At 53.3% G+C, this 15,896-nt stretch overlaps 6 protein-coding genes across 6 annotated transcripts; 4 read left to right on the top strand and 2 right to left on the bottom strand.

Annotated features, from left to right (window-relative positions):
- Positions 1-161: 161 nt before the first annotated feature.
- Positions 162-2,198, top strand: PG997_013001 (uncharacterized protein; the record flags this gene model as incomplete). The annotated part of the gene is made up of 2 exons (XM_066817315.1): positions 162-1,330; positions 1,382-2,198. 2 exons carry the CDS (start codon positions 162-164, stop codon positions 2,196-2,198), a joined length of 1,986 nt encoding a protein of 661 aa, XP_066663007.1.
- Positions 2,199-2,264: 66 nt separating this feature from the next.
- PG997_013000 (uncharacterized protein) lies at positions 2,265-5,132 on the bottom strand (the record flags this gene model as incomplete). Its single annotated transcript, XM_066817314.1, has 2 exons — positions 2,265-3,978; positions 4,039-5,132. The coding sequence occupies 2 exons, from the start codon at positions 5,130-5,132 to the stop codon at positions 2,265-2,267; spliced, it is 2,808 nt and encodes a 935-aa protein (XP_066663006.1).
- Positions 5,133-6,491: 1,359 nt separating this feature from the next.
- Positions 6,492-7,764, top strand: PG997_012999 (uncharacterized protein; the record flags this gene model as incomplete). Its single annotated transcript, XM_066817313.1, has 4 exons — positions 6,492-6,545; positions 6,606-6,630; positions 6,696-6,803; positions 6,860-7,764. The coding sequence occupies 4 exons, from the start codon at positions 6,492-6,494 to the stop codon at positions 7,762-7,764; spliced, it is 1,092 nt and encodes a 363-aa protein (XP_066663005.1).
- A 1,434-nt stretch (positions 7,765-9,198) lies between these two features.
- PG997_012998 (uncharacterized protein) lies at positions 9,199-11,235 on the top strand (the record flags this gene model as incomplete). Its single annotated transcript, XM_066817312.1, has 3 exons — positions 9,199-9,328; positions 9,471-10,965; positions 11,019-11,235. The coding sequence occupies 3 exons, from the start codon at positions 9,199-9,201 to the stop codon at positions 11,233-11,235; spliced, it is 1,842 nt and encodes a 613-aa protein (XP_066663004.1).
- A 940-nt stretch (positions 11,236-12,175) lies between these two features.
- PG997_012997 (uncharacterized protein) lies at positions 12,176-13,112 on the top strand (the record flags this gene model as incomplete). The annotated part of the gene is made up of 3 exons (XM_066817311.1): positions 12,176-12,358; positions 12,512-12,637; positions 12,681-13,112. 3 exons carry the CDS (start codon positions 12,176-12,178, stop codon positions 13,110-13,112), a joined length of 741 nt encoding a protein of 246 aa, XP_066663003.1.
- Positions 13,113-13,609: 497 nt separating this feature from the next.
- Positions 13,610-14,892, bottom strand: PG997_012996 (Sec14 cytosolic factor- variant; the record flags this gene model as incomplete). Its single annotated transcript, XM_066817310.1, has 4 exons — positions 13,610-14,263; positions 14,388-14,511; positions 14,572-14,621; positions 14,704-14,892. 4 exons carry the CDS (start codon positions 14,890-14,892, stop codon positions 13,610-13,612), a joined length of 1,017 nt encoding a protein of 338 aa, XP_066663002.1.
- Between the last annotated feature and the right edge of the window lie 1,004 nt (positions 14,893-15,896).

Below are 15,896 nucleotides of genomic sequence, written 5' to 3'. Positions count from 1 at the left end.
CATGGTTCATGACAGCCCCAGTCTAGCTTGACGTGCTGTTATAAACCGCCTGTCCAGGTCAAACAGAGGGAACTCATAGCGATTTAATACTTCACTGATACTGCCTCACTTCCGAAAGAGCAAGTCTAATTGATTATTCGGAAGACTTCGTTTACCTCAACATGGCACCTTCTCTTCCTCCGTTTGCGCCGTTCCCCGAGGCACCCTGGAGAGATCATATCGTCCCGGAGGAATGGGAGGCTTGCCTGTCGTTATGGGTGTCCTTGGCCGAAGCCCACATGGTTCTCTCAGATGACGAGTTTCTTCAGCTATCCGTCAAGGACGAGTCGATTGAAGGCTATCTGGTCCCATTCATGAAGGAGACGTCCCTTTCGGGCATTACTATATTGGGTTCATCGAGTAGTGCTTCCTCGCTGCTGCGCCAAACATATTATCTCACATCCAGACTACTGAGAGCACCCTCGTCGCCGGCGAGGTTGTTGCAATGGGAGTTCTTGTCCGACTTCAGCAAGGTCTACGGGAAGAAGAGAGTATCGGCGGCACTGACCTTCCTTTTCCAGAAGCCGAAGGATACACCTGTGCCTTCTTTACAGGCCCTCAAAAAAGCACTAATCGTTGCATTGGATACTGGTATCAAGGGTGACCTGAGAATCCCCGAGGCCCGACTGAAGCAGCTCAACCATCTGCTTCACGCTTCACCCGAAGCAGCTGAGCTTTTCCTTGCCGGCACCGACTTTCTGGACGGGTTGGTCGCCTGTTACACGATCATGAATCCGCCCCTGAGGAAAGCAATCATCACCACGGCGTATCTGTGTCTGGTGGGATTGACCGAGTCGGAGCCGCCAAAGTACTCGATGCTGTCAGATCAACTTTACTCCTTGAAAGCTGCCGCGGATGCACACAAGGCAGGGCCAACCAATGCGAATGATTCCATGGTCGCGGAATTGGTCACGGTCACACCAATTCTAAAGCAAGTTCAGGTCAGACTTGAAGCATCCGGGTCTACGACAACCAGGACGAAGGCGGTTATTACTGCATTGGAGACATTCCGCAAACCAGGTGGGGCCGCCAGACCGAAGAAGTTCATGAAGCGGAAGGTCGACAAGGGGAAGGGAGTGGCAAGCGCAGAAGATGGCGAAGATGTGTCACAGATGAGGGTTCATAGGATGAGCCAGATTTCACAAATCCAGGATTTATTCCCCGACCTAGGCACAGATTTTATTTCCAGGTTACTGGACGAATATGACGACAACACGGAGCAAGTCATTTCCCATCTGCTGGAGGAGTCACTACCGCCACATCTGGCTACCGCAGACCGCTCCAAGGATCTGTAAGACACCAAATGCATCGCTGTATTGTTCGATTACTAATATGAATATAGGTCGCCTGAACGGACTCGGAGGAGAAGAAGCAGTCTCGCACCACGAGCAACTCCACCTCTGTTACCCCAACGCCATAACGTGTTTGATGATGACGAGTTTGACAAGCTGGCAGTCAACGTTGGCAACTTGCATTTCGGAAAACAAAATCCAGGAAAAACAGCAGATGAAATGCTCAAGGACCGCTCGGCAGCACCTAACAAGGCTGCGATCTTATCGGCACTATCTGCTTTTGATGCAGACGACGATGAACGAGACGATACCTACGACGCTGCAGATTCCGGATTTGCTGTTAACGACGCATTAGCTGATGATGCCGACGACCAGAAACGCAAGGACGTACATGAGGAGACTTTGTTCAAAGCGTATCAGGCAGACGCGAAGCTCTTTGGTCGCGACTCAGAAACACGCCGTGGTAACTACCGGGCGAAGCTCAAGCAGGACACGGGGATGACAGATGAGGCTATAGAAGGATGGGGATTGATGCTGAGCCGCAATCCTGCGCAGATGAAGTCATTGGAGATGAAGTATTCCGGATTCGATGGAAACCAGGCCACGATTGCCCCGACATCGTGGCGTGCCGGTGCTGATGATGCTGAAGAGTCTGGTTTCTCGCGCGGTGGCCACCGGGGCCGTGGTGGAGGTCGAGGTAGAGGAAGAGGAGGTGGCGGCCGTGGCGGAAACGTTGCTGGTCCGACTGGCGAGAAGGAAACCGAGAGCGCACGACGCCGCAAAGAAGCCAACAAGGGATCGCGGGCCAACCACAACAGACGAGACCAACGAGCCAAGAAGATGGCTCGTGGAGGCTTCCCTGGTTGATCTCCTAGTAAGAAACCTCACTCTAATGATAACTTGTTGTATGTATGGTTAAACGAGGCCATGGTTTCACATGACTCTCCGTCTCTTCTCTGGCTGGTAAGTTCCAGATTGATGGCTGTTGCTACGGACAAGAGCTGTGGACCCCAGCTTTCTCTTCCCATGTCCCGAATGACGCTCATCTGGACACCTTGGTTCGAATAGGTCTTCGTCGTTCAGGGTCATAGCGTAAGGGCTTCTCATCTCCAAGATGCCGGGTGAATTGGCTGCAAGGCCAAACGAGACCGAATACGAAGCCATGGGTGCGGGAGATATGGCACTATTGAAGGAATTAAAGGAGGATCCTACGTCTTCCAGTCCAGCATGGCGAGTCCAGTGGTGATTGTCAGCGCTCGCTTTAGGGGTTGCCAGCTCGGAGACCGAAGTGAGGTCGTGCTCGCTATGTGATCCTTCCCCGACTCCAGCAATCATCGAGACGAGTGACTCTCTGGAGCTCCTGCGGCTCTCCATGTACTCGCGCAGATCGTAGCATGTCCGGCAGACTGGGTATACGGGCCAGCGGTCGGCTTCGTCGCGGTATTGTGGTAGCTGTGGCCTGGTCTGCTCTCCACACTTTTCATGGATGTCGTCAAATATGTCGAACATTGGTGTAAAGTAGGTTACCCGTGAGCCACCACCGTGATACTTGTTTCTTCCCCACAACTGGCCGATCAACATGTGCGTCTCGCAATCTATAACGGCAGCCCCGCTGTCGCCGGGGACGCCAATGCCACCCCGGATCCATTCATCCTCGTCATCTTGCGACTCGGGCTCCTCGATGAACCATTCTCTTGTCCCTTTGCCCGTGCCATTCCCGCTATTCTTGCCATCGACATAGGCAGGGATCTCGCAGACCTGGCCGCGCTGGTAGCCCGATGTGCGACCCGTCGAGCAAACGTCGGCTCCGGGAACCACACTGCTCATCCTCGTAATCGGGACTTCTTTCTTAGGAGCTGCACCAGTTGGGAATTTTCGGAGCAGATTCGCTTCTCTGGTCTTGGCCGAGATCAGTGCCCAGTCAGTGACCACCAGCGGCGGCTCCATGTCTAACTCTTCCCAGTACGGTTCATGCGTGATCCTTGTCGTTTTCAGATCATAACCAGATTTGGCCGCGATCTTGCCCAATTCGAAATCCAACTCATCGCTTTCCAATGCTTCGTGTCCCTCCTCGCGACACTGGTCCCGATCCGCAGGCGAGGGGTGTAGCACGAATGCCAAATCACCGGCGATGTTTGTCTCTTCGAACGGGTGGAAGTTGGCGAGCCAGTAATTGCCACCACCGACAATGATCTTCGGGCCCAGTGTTGCGGTCGTATCATCTCCATCTTGTAGGACGGCCCCGATGGAATCTCCCATGCAAGGGCTACTGTAGCAGAAGGGGTTTCGCGGGTTGCACACCTCGTCTGGCATCTGCCTGCTCAGGCCCCTCGCCCAGGTCAGCCGGTCGACCTCGCCGGTGGTGAAGACGAAACTGATCCCATGACGATACGTCTCCGGCAGCAGGTCCCGCACATGGGCCGCAATGGTCATCTTGCGCGCCTTTGACACGGGCTTCTTGGTCATGAGACAAATGCGCCTCGTGTCGCGCTTCTTACCTCTGGCGACGCTGATGACGTGTCCGGGACCGCACCATTTGGGTATGAACTCGATGAGGAAGGGGAGCACTCCATGCTCCCACACGAGGGGAAACTCGCATGTTCGAGCAGTCTGGGTGTGCGAGGACTTTCTGCCAGTTTGGCTGGGCCTGTTGCTCCTGGTAAAGTCAGTTTACGATTGCCTCGTACAGTGCGTTCGATCCAACAACTTACCAGTCTGTCGGCGAAGCTTCTTCTCCAAAGCACCACGCAGCTTCTCGCGACAGCGCCTCTTGGAAATGCCGATCGACATTTCCATCTTCAGCAGTCTGTCCTGTGCTGGGCCGGCTATCGCTGACGGCTTCTCCATCTCGGCTTTCTTGCTGATGAGCGACGAAGATTGGGTTCTGCTGGTTTCCAAGTTGCCAACTTGGGTAGTGGTTGTAGCTGCGTCGTCCAACCTCGCACTTTTGTGGGCCCACCTAACATGACAATCCAACACCTCCTTGTTGGAGAAGGAGCCCTCGACACATCCAAGAACGGGGCATTCGAGGAGATGCTCCATCTTGACGTGCCAATTGAGCTCTTCGCGGTTCGCGAAGCTGCCGCTTCGGCATGGGCCGTTCTCAGTCCAGCGGCACATGAGCGAGGGGATGCCGTTGACGACATGCCCGGCCTCCTTCTGTGGGACAGTGGTGCTGCAGTCTGGGTTGTTCGCATGGCTGGGCTTTGTCTTCACACGGCCGCCCCACACTGTCGGGCCATTGGACGCCGTCGACGCTGGCTCCATGGGGTACATCAAGGGGCTTGGCTGGCGCGTCCACATGTGATGGCCTTGCATGAGGAAATCCTCCGTCTGTGTCGGCGAGAGGACCTCGGTCATGGACGAGGCCCATGATATGGCTGATGACGATGACTCAGGCGGGGATATATCCAGCGGCGGGGGCTCCGATGGGCCGTAAGGTAGAGACAGAGCTTGCAGCTGGCCGCCATCCGGGACTTCCTTCGAGCTTGATGGTCCGCCGAAAGGGAGTGGATATGGGCCGGAATAGACATTGGACAAGTTATCCTTCGCTTGGAGGGTGTTGTTGTTGTAGTATGGCCAGTTGGGGTCGATCTCACGTGGACTGTTGGCGATGGCGACTTGTTCTACGCCAGCATTGGCATGGTTGAGCTCGTAATCCGGGTACTGGAACGCCGGCGCATGGTAAAACCCACTCTCCATTGGTGCTAGAGCCTGATGAGCATCGGTTCCGCACACGGAGGCAACTCTACTGCTACGGGGCGGTGCCGCCACCGGCTGAGACTTTCTGGGCCGGGCCATTGCGGACCGAGTCTCCGTTGAGCGGAATCCCGGGTCGAGCGGTGGTGGCGGGCTTACAAGAACGGTGCCCGTAAGATGCTGGTTGGATTGACTAAGAAATTAGGTTTCAACAAAGGGATGAACGGGATGGTTCAATTATGGCCAGGATTTGGGATTCTTACCGGGGATATGAGTCCTAGGCCTGTCAGCAGATGCGGAGGCCTCTAGGCAGAAGCGTTGGGCCGGGGGCGCAGCTCTCGCATATGCTGACTGTCCCTTATTGGTCGACCGGAGAACACCCCGGGTTTCCCGTAATCGTCACCTTCATCAAGTTGGGCAATTGAAGTGCAGCTTATATCAAAACGGGATGCGAAGATTATCTCATTTTCTATTCTTTCTTTACTAAACATGCCTAGGTTTGATCTAGGGCTCGTGATGTTTTTGGTGTGTTTTGCATGTCGCCGAATACTCGACCCCTCAACGGTAAGCCCTGGACTCGGGAGGTCCACCCCAACGTCTACTAAGTACAGCATAATGCCCTGGCAATGTGGGCATTGGTGCACATATCAGTCTAACTATTTTGGGTTCCATTGTACGATTCACAACAGATCAGTGAGAATTGACGAGTGAGGTGTTGCGGTGGCCCCGGGCCAGTTGTGAGCAAAGGGGCTCCCGGCGGCGGTGACCCTGCTTGGTTCCACGAACAGTGTGCTCAGCCCAGCTGCAAGAAAACAGCATCACACACCTCACACATCGTAGAATTCATGGCGAGTATCACTGGAATCCCTATGAGCGGGTGTTGGGTTCCTTGAATCATCTACTATGGGACGACTCCAAAGACAGGGGCGAGATCGTGAACATCACACTGGTTCTCAAACTTAAAGATTATATGCAATCAATTTTACATGTAATTAGGCCTTTCCCATGGTTGTGGACAGAAAGAAGTCTGTTTATTGACATTGCCGGGCTCGTAACAACTGTCCAGGTCGACGAGACTAACACTGTGGACAAGCAAGACTAAATTGCACTATCGTGACTTCACTGTCAATGAAGGCACTCGACGAGAAGGCTTCAGGCAAGCTCCGCATTTTCCACAAAGGGCTTTTGCCTAACCTGACCTTCTCATCACCTGCGAAATTCTTGGCCAGCTACCATTCCTTTGTGAAATGCATGCAGGTATGGCATTTTGATTTTCACAACACTTTCATCTCTCTCACCTCTACCTCCGAAATTCCTGTACCAAGTTTCTTGTTGCTTCCTGCTTTATTCATTAAATCTCTACATACCCGTCGACCAACTGCAGTTCTGTGAGATGTTTTGAACCCCAATACGATACCTTCAGACGGGAGTAATCAACGGCACAGTCGTCGTGTGAGCAAAATGGTCATACACAGTGTCAACGAGCGTGGTCTTTGGGACCGTCGTCACCAGCATGTAAGCCGACGATTCCATTGGCATCGAAATCATCGAGCAGGTGGCAGAAACAGACACCAGGGAAGGAACCAGATCGACCGCCCCGGTCAGACTTTCCAGGCGATTCAGCAGCCTCACCAACATCATAACCCACTGTCTCATCCCTACCAGCCGCATTCACAGCCGCAGCCGGCGTTCCATCCAGCTCCTTCTACGTCATTCTCGGGGTAAGTCAGCAGCCTAACGTCGGCGGCAATACATATGCCCAAGGTCCGCAAGGTACGTGTCCTTCCAGGTCGCCTCAAAGCTGTGACATTCTTTAATTTATGATATAGGCGAACATTTCAACTTCGATGGAAGGAACCATGGCTCTGCTGCCTTCGATGTGCAGCATACGTTTGGCGCCACCGTGTCCCCTGCTCTCCCTGGAAACTGGCAACATCATCCAGCATTTCCGCCTCAAACTAGCCAAACTATGTTTGCTGGGAAGGATTGCAGCGAGGCCATGATCGAGTCAAGAAAGAACATGCTCTGCCACAACTGCGAGCGCAGACATCCCCCTGAACTCTGCCGCGGCCCTCTGGACGAAAGGGGACTGCTGAACTTTTGTGGCTTTTGTGGACAGAAACACCTAATCGACGACTGCCTCCAACTGAAGAGTCTGAGTGCTTTGTCTCAGGGACTCTGGAAGCAGTACATCATATACGAGTCTCGAAGGGGCCTGGCACCTTTCGCAACAAAGGAGGCGTACAACATATCCAACTTCCACGGAGGTCCACGTCTCGAAGTTCTCAACCCCGAGGTAGCCAAGTGGTGGGAGCGTCAGGTTTTGGTGTACGACGAGATGGCTGGGCGCCTTCCATACTGGCATCGGTTCGACTGGAACTCGAGTACGCTCAAGCCCACGGCAGACCTGTTCAATAGGCTACCACAAGATCCTACAATTCCGCCTAACCTCCAGAGAACGGGCCCACCCAGCCACTTGGCCCCAAATCCAACAGATCCCCTGGCACATTGGCGTACAACGTCTGTATACTTGAACCTGAAAGGCTGTCAAGAAGACGAGCTTCAGTATAATCCGTACTGGCTGCTATTTGAGTCTGGACGAAGATTCCCGGAAGACACGGGATTGTCTATCGTGAAAGCTCAAGTAGAGCTCCATAAGATTAAGGGTCAGAAAATGGATTTCTACACCCGCTTGGACTGGCCAGAGTCCAGGGCATCAAATCCTACCAGCTAGACTATATGTACATTGGTCATTGAATACGCAACGAAGTCCAGAGGATCGCATGTGGTCTTGCGTGAGACCTTGCCCAATGCTGGTTGGTTTATTAACGTTTGGGAATTTCGGTATGACGGTGTAACCTATTATGGAATTCGGTAGCCATATGAGGTTCCGATGTATGTTGGTCTTATTCACGGTCACGATCAAGCTGGAGATATTATCCACGTATCTCCAACTTTCCAGCATCTGAATGACTGGGAATGCAAGGAGATAGCTTGGAATGTTGAGACCATCAGGATAGAAATGGTAGCAATATAGCATGATGCGGTAATGGCCGTATAATAAATGAGCAAAGCACCCCCGAAGAACCATACACTTCCTGTGTCACCCTTTATCCTGAGGGCCGATTCCAAATTTAGTGAGTGCACAATTGATGACTACACGGAACCTTCTGCCAATAAAATCACCTGCATTAGAATAACCTCGTGGGTTACTCCTGAGTATCCGAGTTCATGGTGCCAACCGACTGCTCGCCGAGCTTCACTACGGTAGCTTGGAGATCCAACTAATATACGACGAGGATAATGGATGCAATCACAGGTCTCAAATATGAGCTGTAGTACTCGAACGGCGGCGTTGCGAACACCGCGTGTTACCCGCACGTCCTCGTCATCGTGACAAATCAGGGCATTGAGGACCACGGCCTTCTGCTGGTCTACATAGACAATCAATTTGCAAGTAGTGATGAAGAGGAACGTGAGAGGAGAGTAATAGAGACAAACGGCGTTGGGAATGAAGTAGACGAAGTTGATGAATCTTGATAGCTTACGCTGAGGAAGTTTTCCTTCCTACCGAAGGAAATGGAATCTATTCCTGCCTGGCATCGCCTTTTCGGAGGACGACCTGTTGTTGATGCAAAAGACGTTGTAATCTGAGCTGGCTTCGTAGCGGGGATATTGTCCATAGTGATGCCGAAGACATGGACGAGGAAAGGGGCTAATGGTGATATGCTATTAAGGGGCGTAGAAACGATAACCTGATAGATAGGGCCCTGAAATGCACGGAATAGAAGAAGGAAACAAGTGATCGATATTTCGTTCTAATCGTTCTGTGATTGTCTTCCGAAATTAAGTAGGAGCGGGAAAGGAAGTTGTGTTTCATGCCCGTACCGATCCGACTCGATCCCAGGGAAGCACTGCCACATGCAAATGTGGAAGGCCAGTTGGATAATTCCTGCGCAATGCCGATGTACTCGATAGCATCTATAGTTAAAGCGAAGTTTAATAATTTGCGCTTTTACCTAGCGTGGTATTATTACACATATCACTTATGTATTTAATACCCCCTGTCTAATATTAGTTGTACCTTTTTTTCACCTTAACGATTTGGCGTATATGTATACGTAGACAGCGTCTTGAAAGTTGCATGGTCTATATCATATGATCAGCCATGTCCGTCAAAGAGCAAGGCAGGCGCCCACGGTCTAGCTCATGGCCAGGCGGTACAACAAGTGTCTCCATTGAGGAATTAACTCGACCAACTGATGTGGAGAGCCGTCTCTATCACTTTGGACTGACAGGTGAGTTTATTGTCTAGCATCAAAAAAGAAAGAAAAGGAAAGAAAGAAAAAAAGCATGAGAAGGAAGACCTGAGTTTAATTCCTTGACATCTGAAATTTGTTGTTTCAATTGTTTATAGTCCGAGTCTAATATTTCAGATAGGGGGCAAACTAGTCGTTCGAACAAATAGCCTAAGCAATCCATGGTATGGCAATCCAACTCAGCGCGTGGGCTATGGGGACCGCACCCCGGTCCGCAAGGGTTACGTCGCCCTCGGGACTAACCCAGACGAAGATGCCACAATAATAACTGCGCTCCGTCCTCTGTTGCCCAGCATCGCGACTGTGCTCGAGTCCACTCGCGTACCGTGGACGTGGTTCACTGGCATCAGAATAGGGCACAAATACGGTGACCCCTTAAGTGGCTTCTATGGCGTTCCATTGCCAGACCTGGAGTCTCGGTTTCCTGTGGTGTTGTTGATCAACGTGCGGTATGGGACTACCTTCGCCCAGGTGGCATCGGCCACCAGGACTGTCAAGACCATCTTGGAATCCAATGGCCTTGAGGAGATTCCAGTGGAGGTGCGCGAAAACGAGGTATATCACCACACTTCCAGAGACACATATGCGACATATGTCGAAGATATAGTCAAAGACGATTACTGGAAACCCCCGGCACATTATCCCTTGCAAGATTTGAGTAGGAGGTTGTTGCCTCTACTACCAACACTGAGCTGGGAGGTAATGAAGGCTGCAAGTAATGAGGAGTCTGCGAAACGAGGAATTGCTGGTCCCTTCATGAATCTGGAAGGCGCTGAAGGCCTCTTTGCCACATCATGTCGTCACGTTCTCCTGCCACAACCACAAGGGCCATATACCGTCAATCATTCTGAAAGAACGGGCTTTGAAGTCTCGCAAGGATCACCTGAGACTGTAGCAAGGTTATTACGGAAGTTCAATTATGATTTGGACAGCTTTAAGCGAGAGTACCCGAAGGCAGGAGAAAGGGTTAAGGCGTTTGACGACTGGCTTGAGACATTTTCAGGACCGAAGCCTGATGAGCCTGATGAATTTGAGTGCGACAGCGTGAGTACTGTACGTTATCTCGAGGACACAATCGCTGTCTTGAGCTCTGTCCACGATGAGCCCGTCCCCGGCCGGCCCGGTGACGTGATAGCAGGCACTGGTCTAACTAAACGAAAAGTTGGATTCGTGTATGCGGCTCCAGAGGATGGAATATCTCCTGTCCTGAGGCATTCGCTCACAGGGTTTTCAAATGACTGGGTCCTCTTGAAGCTGGACGAGGAGAAATTCAAGAAAGCCAGCAACAAGATCTACCTGGGGTCTGCAGAATCCCGCACACTCACAAGGTCTTTTGATTGGGATCGCCCTAACGAGATGCCAGTAACGGATTTTGGCTTGTATTTTGGCCTGCCGAAAGAAGTTAAAGCCAATGGTGGCTTTCTTCATATGACCGGATACCTAGCCGGGACTTCGGATGATATAACAACCAAGGGAACGCCCGGTCTACCCTGCGACCGTGTTGTGAAGCGCGGAGCCAAGACCGGCCTGACGTTTGGGGTGACAAATGGCATCGAGGCCTGCGTCCGCGAGAGAGCCGTGGCGGAAAACGGGCCAGGCCGTCTTGGCATGGGCGTGTGCTCGTGGAAAATGCTCGTTGTTCCGTTCCCCGGACGCACACAATTCTCAGCTCCGGGCGATTCAGGGGCAGCGGTGCTGAGCCAATCGGGGTGTTCATGGAGCAGGTCGTTTCGGGCGGTCCCAAGCACAAAGATGAGTATCGGGGCGAGCAGCCCGCCTTCGACGTGGACGTCACTTTCGTAAATATGGCTTGGGCGATTTTGGATGGCATTGAGAGGTTGACCGGGAAAAGGCCCAAGTTGTTCTTACAAGAACGGCAGGTCTGAAATGACGTTTGCACATCTTTTGGAAATAAATTCCTATTTTAGACCAAGTTCAGCTCTTGCTATACCAGCACGTCCGACCGTCGGCGCCGCGACAGCAAATCCCCACATTGGCACCGGGCGAGGCATCTTGTGGTAAAAGGGACGAACCCAAGGAGGTACTTGCATCGATCGTCGCTCACAATCTGATATCAGGGCCTAGGTTTCAATTATGGTACAATCGGAGTCTACCCAGGCGTTTAGTCCAATACAATTCATCCCGTTGACAGGCATACCCTGTTCCTGTTAAGTGTATAAGGAGAGACACGACCATGAGGTTAAGGTCTCCGCGGTTATACAAATGATCTCACTGGAAACAAGTAGTACAGGGAAGTGGCCTTCATTTCGACGATGCTTTACTTCTGACGGTCTGGGAGGCATATCAAGAAGGATCTGGGTATACTACTAATGCAAAAGCGGCCGGTCGAATACGAACTTGAGGGCAAGTGTTGATGGCTATTCGCTGTTGATTGGATGCGGTTCACCATATGGGTTGAGACAGAAACGCAGAGGAAGACAGATAGGGGTAACTTTTCCGAACGCAAATACTTAGCCAAGTGACTACTTTCCCTTGCGTCCCAACATGCCAAAAAGATCATGAGACTTTCCGCGGCAAGGCCCGACAGAATGGAAAAGGGACCGTCAAGGTTCTCTGTCTGTCTCAGCGGTTCCCCGGATTCCTGGGGCCCTGGGAGGCCCTGCGACTCCAGTAGCGGCCCCACCACTTCAGGAACAAATGCTTAATTGACAGCGGCATGATAAGCTTTCGATAAGCCGATTCATCCCGCCATTATCTCCATCGTTAACAAACCAAAAGTAAACACAGGGAGCAAGTAAACCTCCTTGTCGCCCGGTTCTTCGAATGCCACTTGGGGAAAATTAACACCGCAAACCCTCTCTCACCATGGACACGGCAGTGTCTGCGCATCAGCGCAAGATCGAGCTCCAATCGCCCGAAGACTTGGCTTTCCTCCTGACCAATGTGCGACGCGCAGCCACCGCGCGCATCGACGAAGCCTTCCCGCCGGTCGAGGGCGCCCAGGGCGAAGATGAGCTACGAACACGCATCGAGCAACTCATAAACGAGGTATGCATTAGACTCCTCAGAATAAAAACAAGATATCAGTTCACATCCAGACCCCCATTCATTGCGAGCCCACCAGCCCCATGCCTAGTTTTGAGACCCTCTCCCAGCAAACAACCCAGCTAACCCGCCCCCCTTCGGCATCTATGCATATAGTACATCCAAAAGACCTTCGAGCTCGCCGCGCCCAACCTGTCCATCAACGGCATGCCCGTGGACCCGACCCAGCTGTCCTCGAACGCGACGTACTCGTCCTCGGGCAACCCGGCCGAGCCCGAGGTCGTCTACACGCCCTTTGACGCGCGCAAGCGGGGCCCGCGTCGAGGAGCTGACGCGCGAGGAGGAGGACCTGCTGCGCGACATCGCGCACCTCAAGAAGACGGTCCCGGGCGCCGCCGCCGCCGCCTGGGTCACGGGCGTGCAGGCCGGCATCAAGGCCGACGAGGAGGCGCTCGAGGCGCTCAAGGCGGCCGACGAGCAAGCCCAGGCCGAGGCTCAGGCTGCTGCTGCCACCACCAATGGGGACGAGACACAGCAGCAACAGCAGCAGCAGCAGAAGAAGAGGAAGAGGAAGCAGAAGGACGGTGCCGAGGAGACCGGGTTGCGGGTAGAGGGCCTGGAGAGGCAGGCCGAGGTGGAACGACGGTATGGCGAAGCGGTGGCCGGCCTCGAGAGGCTGAAGAAAGAAATGCCTTCGATTGTGGCCAAGATGGAGAGGGCCAGGGGTGCGGGCGGATATGTGGTTACGGAGCGATGAACATCTTGAAGACTTTGGGGAAGATGAGGAGCAACAGCAATTGGTTTACGACGGCGTTTCCGGGGCGTTTAGGTGAACCAAGACGAGATACCATATGGCAAATACTTGATAAATCATTCAGTAGATGTTCTTGCATAGGGCAGGGGACTGGGCCACATAATGCTATACGACCTTTTAAGGAGACCTGCTGTTATTGACACAAGGCGAGAAACAGGAGCCCGAAAAGAGTTATAGTACAAACAGTAAGAGTACCAATCTGTATTGATGGATCGTATTTCTTATTGATCTATCTTATTCGGCAGTACAGTGAAACTAGGAATCAAATGTGTCCTGCTGTTTGTATCTACCCGGGACACACAAATCTTCTTGATCTTTCTCAATGCAATTCATCCCCATGGCCAATCCCATGTCTAGTTTTCTTTCAACGACAATGGCTTGTTCCAAAGTCTCAACACATCGCTGAACATCGTACCCACGTAGTGTGCGGAACAGCCACCTTATGCGGCGGCAGGGGCAGGAGCGGCAGCGGGTGCGTCCTCAGCGGCAGCAACCGGCACGCTCTCGCCAGCAGCAGTAGGCGCGGGCGCGGTCGTGGTGGCGGTAGCCGCCGTCTTCTTCTCCCACTTGGCGGGGCGGGTCCACTGGGGGTCCTGCCAGGGGCCTTGGTTGCTGAAGGCGCAGCCGCCCTCGCACTCGCAGGTGCCACCGATGCTCTTGGGCAGGTTCTCGGCGGGGACCTGGGCGAGCAGCTCCTTCTGGTAGCCGGAGCCGAGGATGTGGATCTTCTGGACGGTGACGGGGTCGAGCCAGCCCTTGACGGCGTTCCAGACGCCCGAGAAGCCCCAGGGCGCGTTGATCAGGTACATGCGGCCGAGGCGCTCCGGGTAGTAGTTCTGCGACATGGCCGAGGCCTGCTTCACGTACGAGTAGACCTGGGGCACCTTGGTGATGCCGACGCCCTTGAGGTCCATGATGGTGCAGCACGTCTCCAGCAGGTTGCCGGCCTTGCGCGAGCAGGCGGGCAGGCGCGGGTCCGACAGGCGCTCGTACTCGACGGCCAGGTTCGTCAGCATGCGCTCGGCGGTGGTGATCTTGTACATGGCGGTCAGGTCGATGCCACCCATCTGTTCAATGTACACGGGGCGGCCATCCTAGAAGACGAGAAAGGGATCATGTCAGCAAGAAAGGATTTCGCAAAAAAGGCCTGGCCAACATTGGACCACATTCGTGACATTCGTAGACCGATCGGTATGCGTGGGCGTTGGTTTTATGTACCTTGTCTGTCTTGTGGTAGTACTGGGGGTAGTACTTGAAGAGAGCCTCCTTCTCAGGGTAGTCCCAGGTCGGCACCGTCTCGTCGAGCTTGGTCTCTTTCCGCCACGCCTCGCAGTCGACGAACCTAATTTGAAGTCAGTCAGCGGATGGTCCCCTTCCATCGTCATTGCGTGGGCTGTCTCACATCTTCTTAGCGTTGTTGACATCGAACTTTCGGGCGCGCAGGAATCGCAGCTGTCACAATGATCTCCATGTCAGTAAATTGTTCGTATTGCACAGCTCTGTTACGAGCACCACACCGAAGGGTGACACATACTAGGGTCAGCGTATCCAGGCGGTCGGTGAAGCCCTCGGCCTCGAGCAGCAGGCGCAGCTGGTCGACCTGGGCCTCCTGCTCGCTGGTGAGGTGGCCGGGGTGGCCGGGGTTCTTTTCGGGAGCAGTCGTCGGGAAGTCATAGTCGTCGTACTTCTCGTTCAACTTCATGGTAGGGTTTTCGGACGCCATGGTGAATGTGGTAGGAGGAAGAAGTGGGTTGGCGAGTTTGTTGGTGGTGTTGGGCGCGGGGAGGATGGAGATAGTAGGTGGCAGCGAGAAGGGAGAGAGGAAGAACGGTTTAATGGAAACCTGTTCTTTAGCTGGGAGCGAAGCGTAACCGACTCGGAGAAACGTTCAAAGGGGATGAAATGTATCTCTCGACGCAGGCAGAGGCAGTCAGGTAGCAGAGGAAAAGAAGACTGGCAAGGATATACCCGTAATAAGACTGCTGTCTGTTTCTGTTTCTCCTGGAAGCCCCCGGGGGTCGAGTCCAAGCCAAATCCGGTTCGCGATGATTAGGGTCGCTGGGGCGTTTAGTCGCTTTAGTCGCTTTAGTTTAGACCCGGAAGCCGGGCCTGGACGACAGCGGTGGGTGGTGGGAATTTGGCAGGCAGCGGTTGGCCTGTTGCCAATCAGAAGTGGGCTGGCCTCATGGGATCACTGATAATGGACTCCAGAAAACTGACGGTTAAGGCCTTCTCGCAACTGACCCTGACAGGCCTGGCCACTAAATTATCCAGTAAACCGCTATCCACCTGTCAGTCAGAACCGTGTTGCGACCTCGTAAACAGCGGTGGAAGATCGGGTGGAGCTGCTACCTTGGCTCAGCTGGAATCTTGCAGGCTTGAATTGGCTTTGGAGTTGGGCTCTGCACTCTACATCCTACGTGTACGTGTCAGCGTGCAACGAGCGAACATCAATGTACAGCACATCAAGAGACAGGCAGGTCAACTTCCCCTATTCTACATCCTACTCTACTACATGACTGCCTACCTACTTACGTTCAATGTTACATCATCCACTTCCCTTGCGCATTCCTGAGCCTCAGTTGCGAGTGTCCTGGTCCGGAGGCTGCTGCGCCTCAGCCGCGCTGCTCATCTAAGCTCTAGAAGAGGCTACGTAATCCCAGGGTCCATTCTTCAAGGGAATCTGAAATTTAACCCCTAACCCCGCCAACAGATTACGATACGATT

This window comes from Apiospora hydei (genome assembly GCF_038363865.1).
Source record: "Apiospora hydei strain CBS 114990 chromosome Unknown utg000009l_segment0_segment0, whole genome shotgun sequence".
Taxonomy (NCBI): Eukaryota; Fungi; Ascomycota; class Sordariomycetes; order Amphisphaeriales; family Apiosporaceae; genus Apiospora; species Apiospora hydei.
This window is presented reverse-complemented; position numbering and strand designations above follow the sequence as displayed.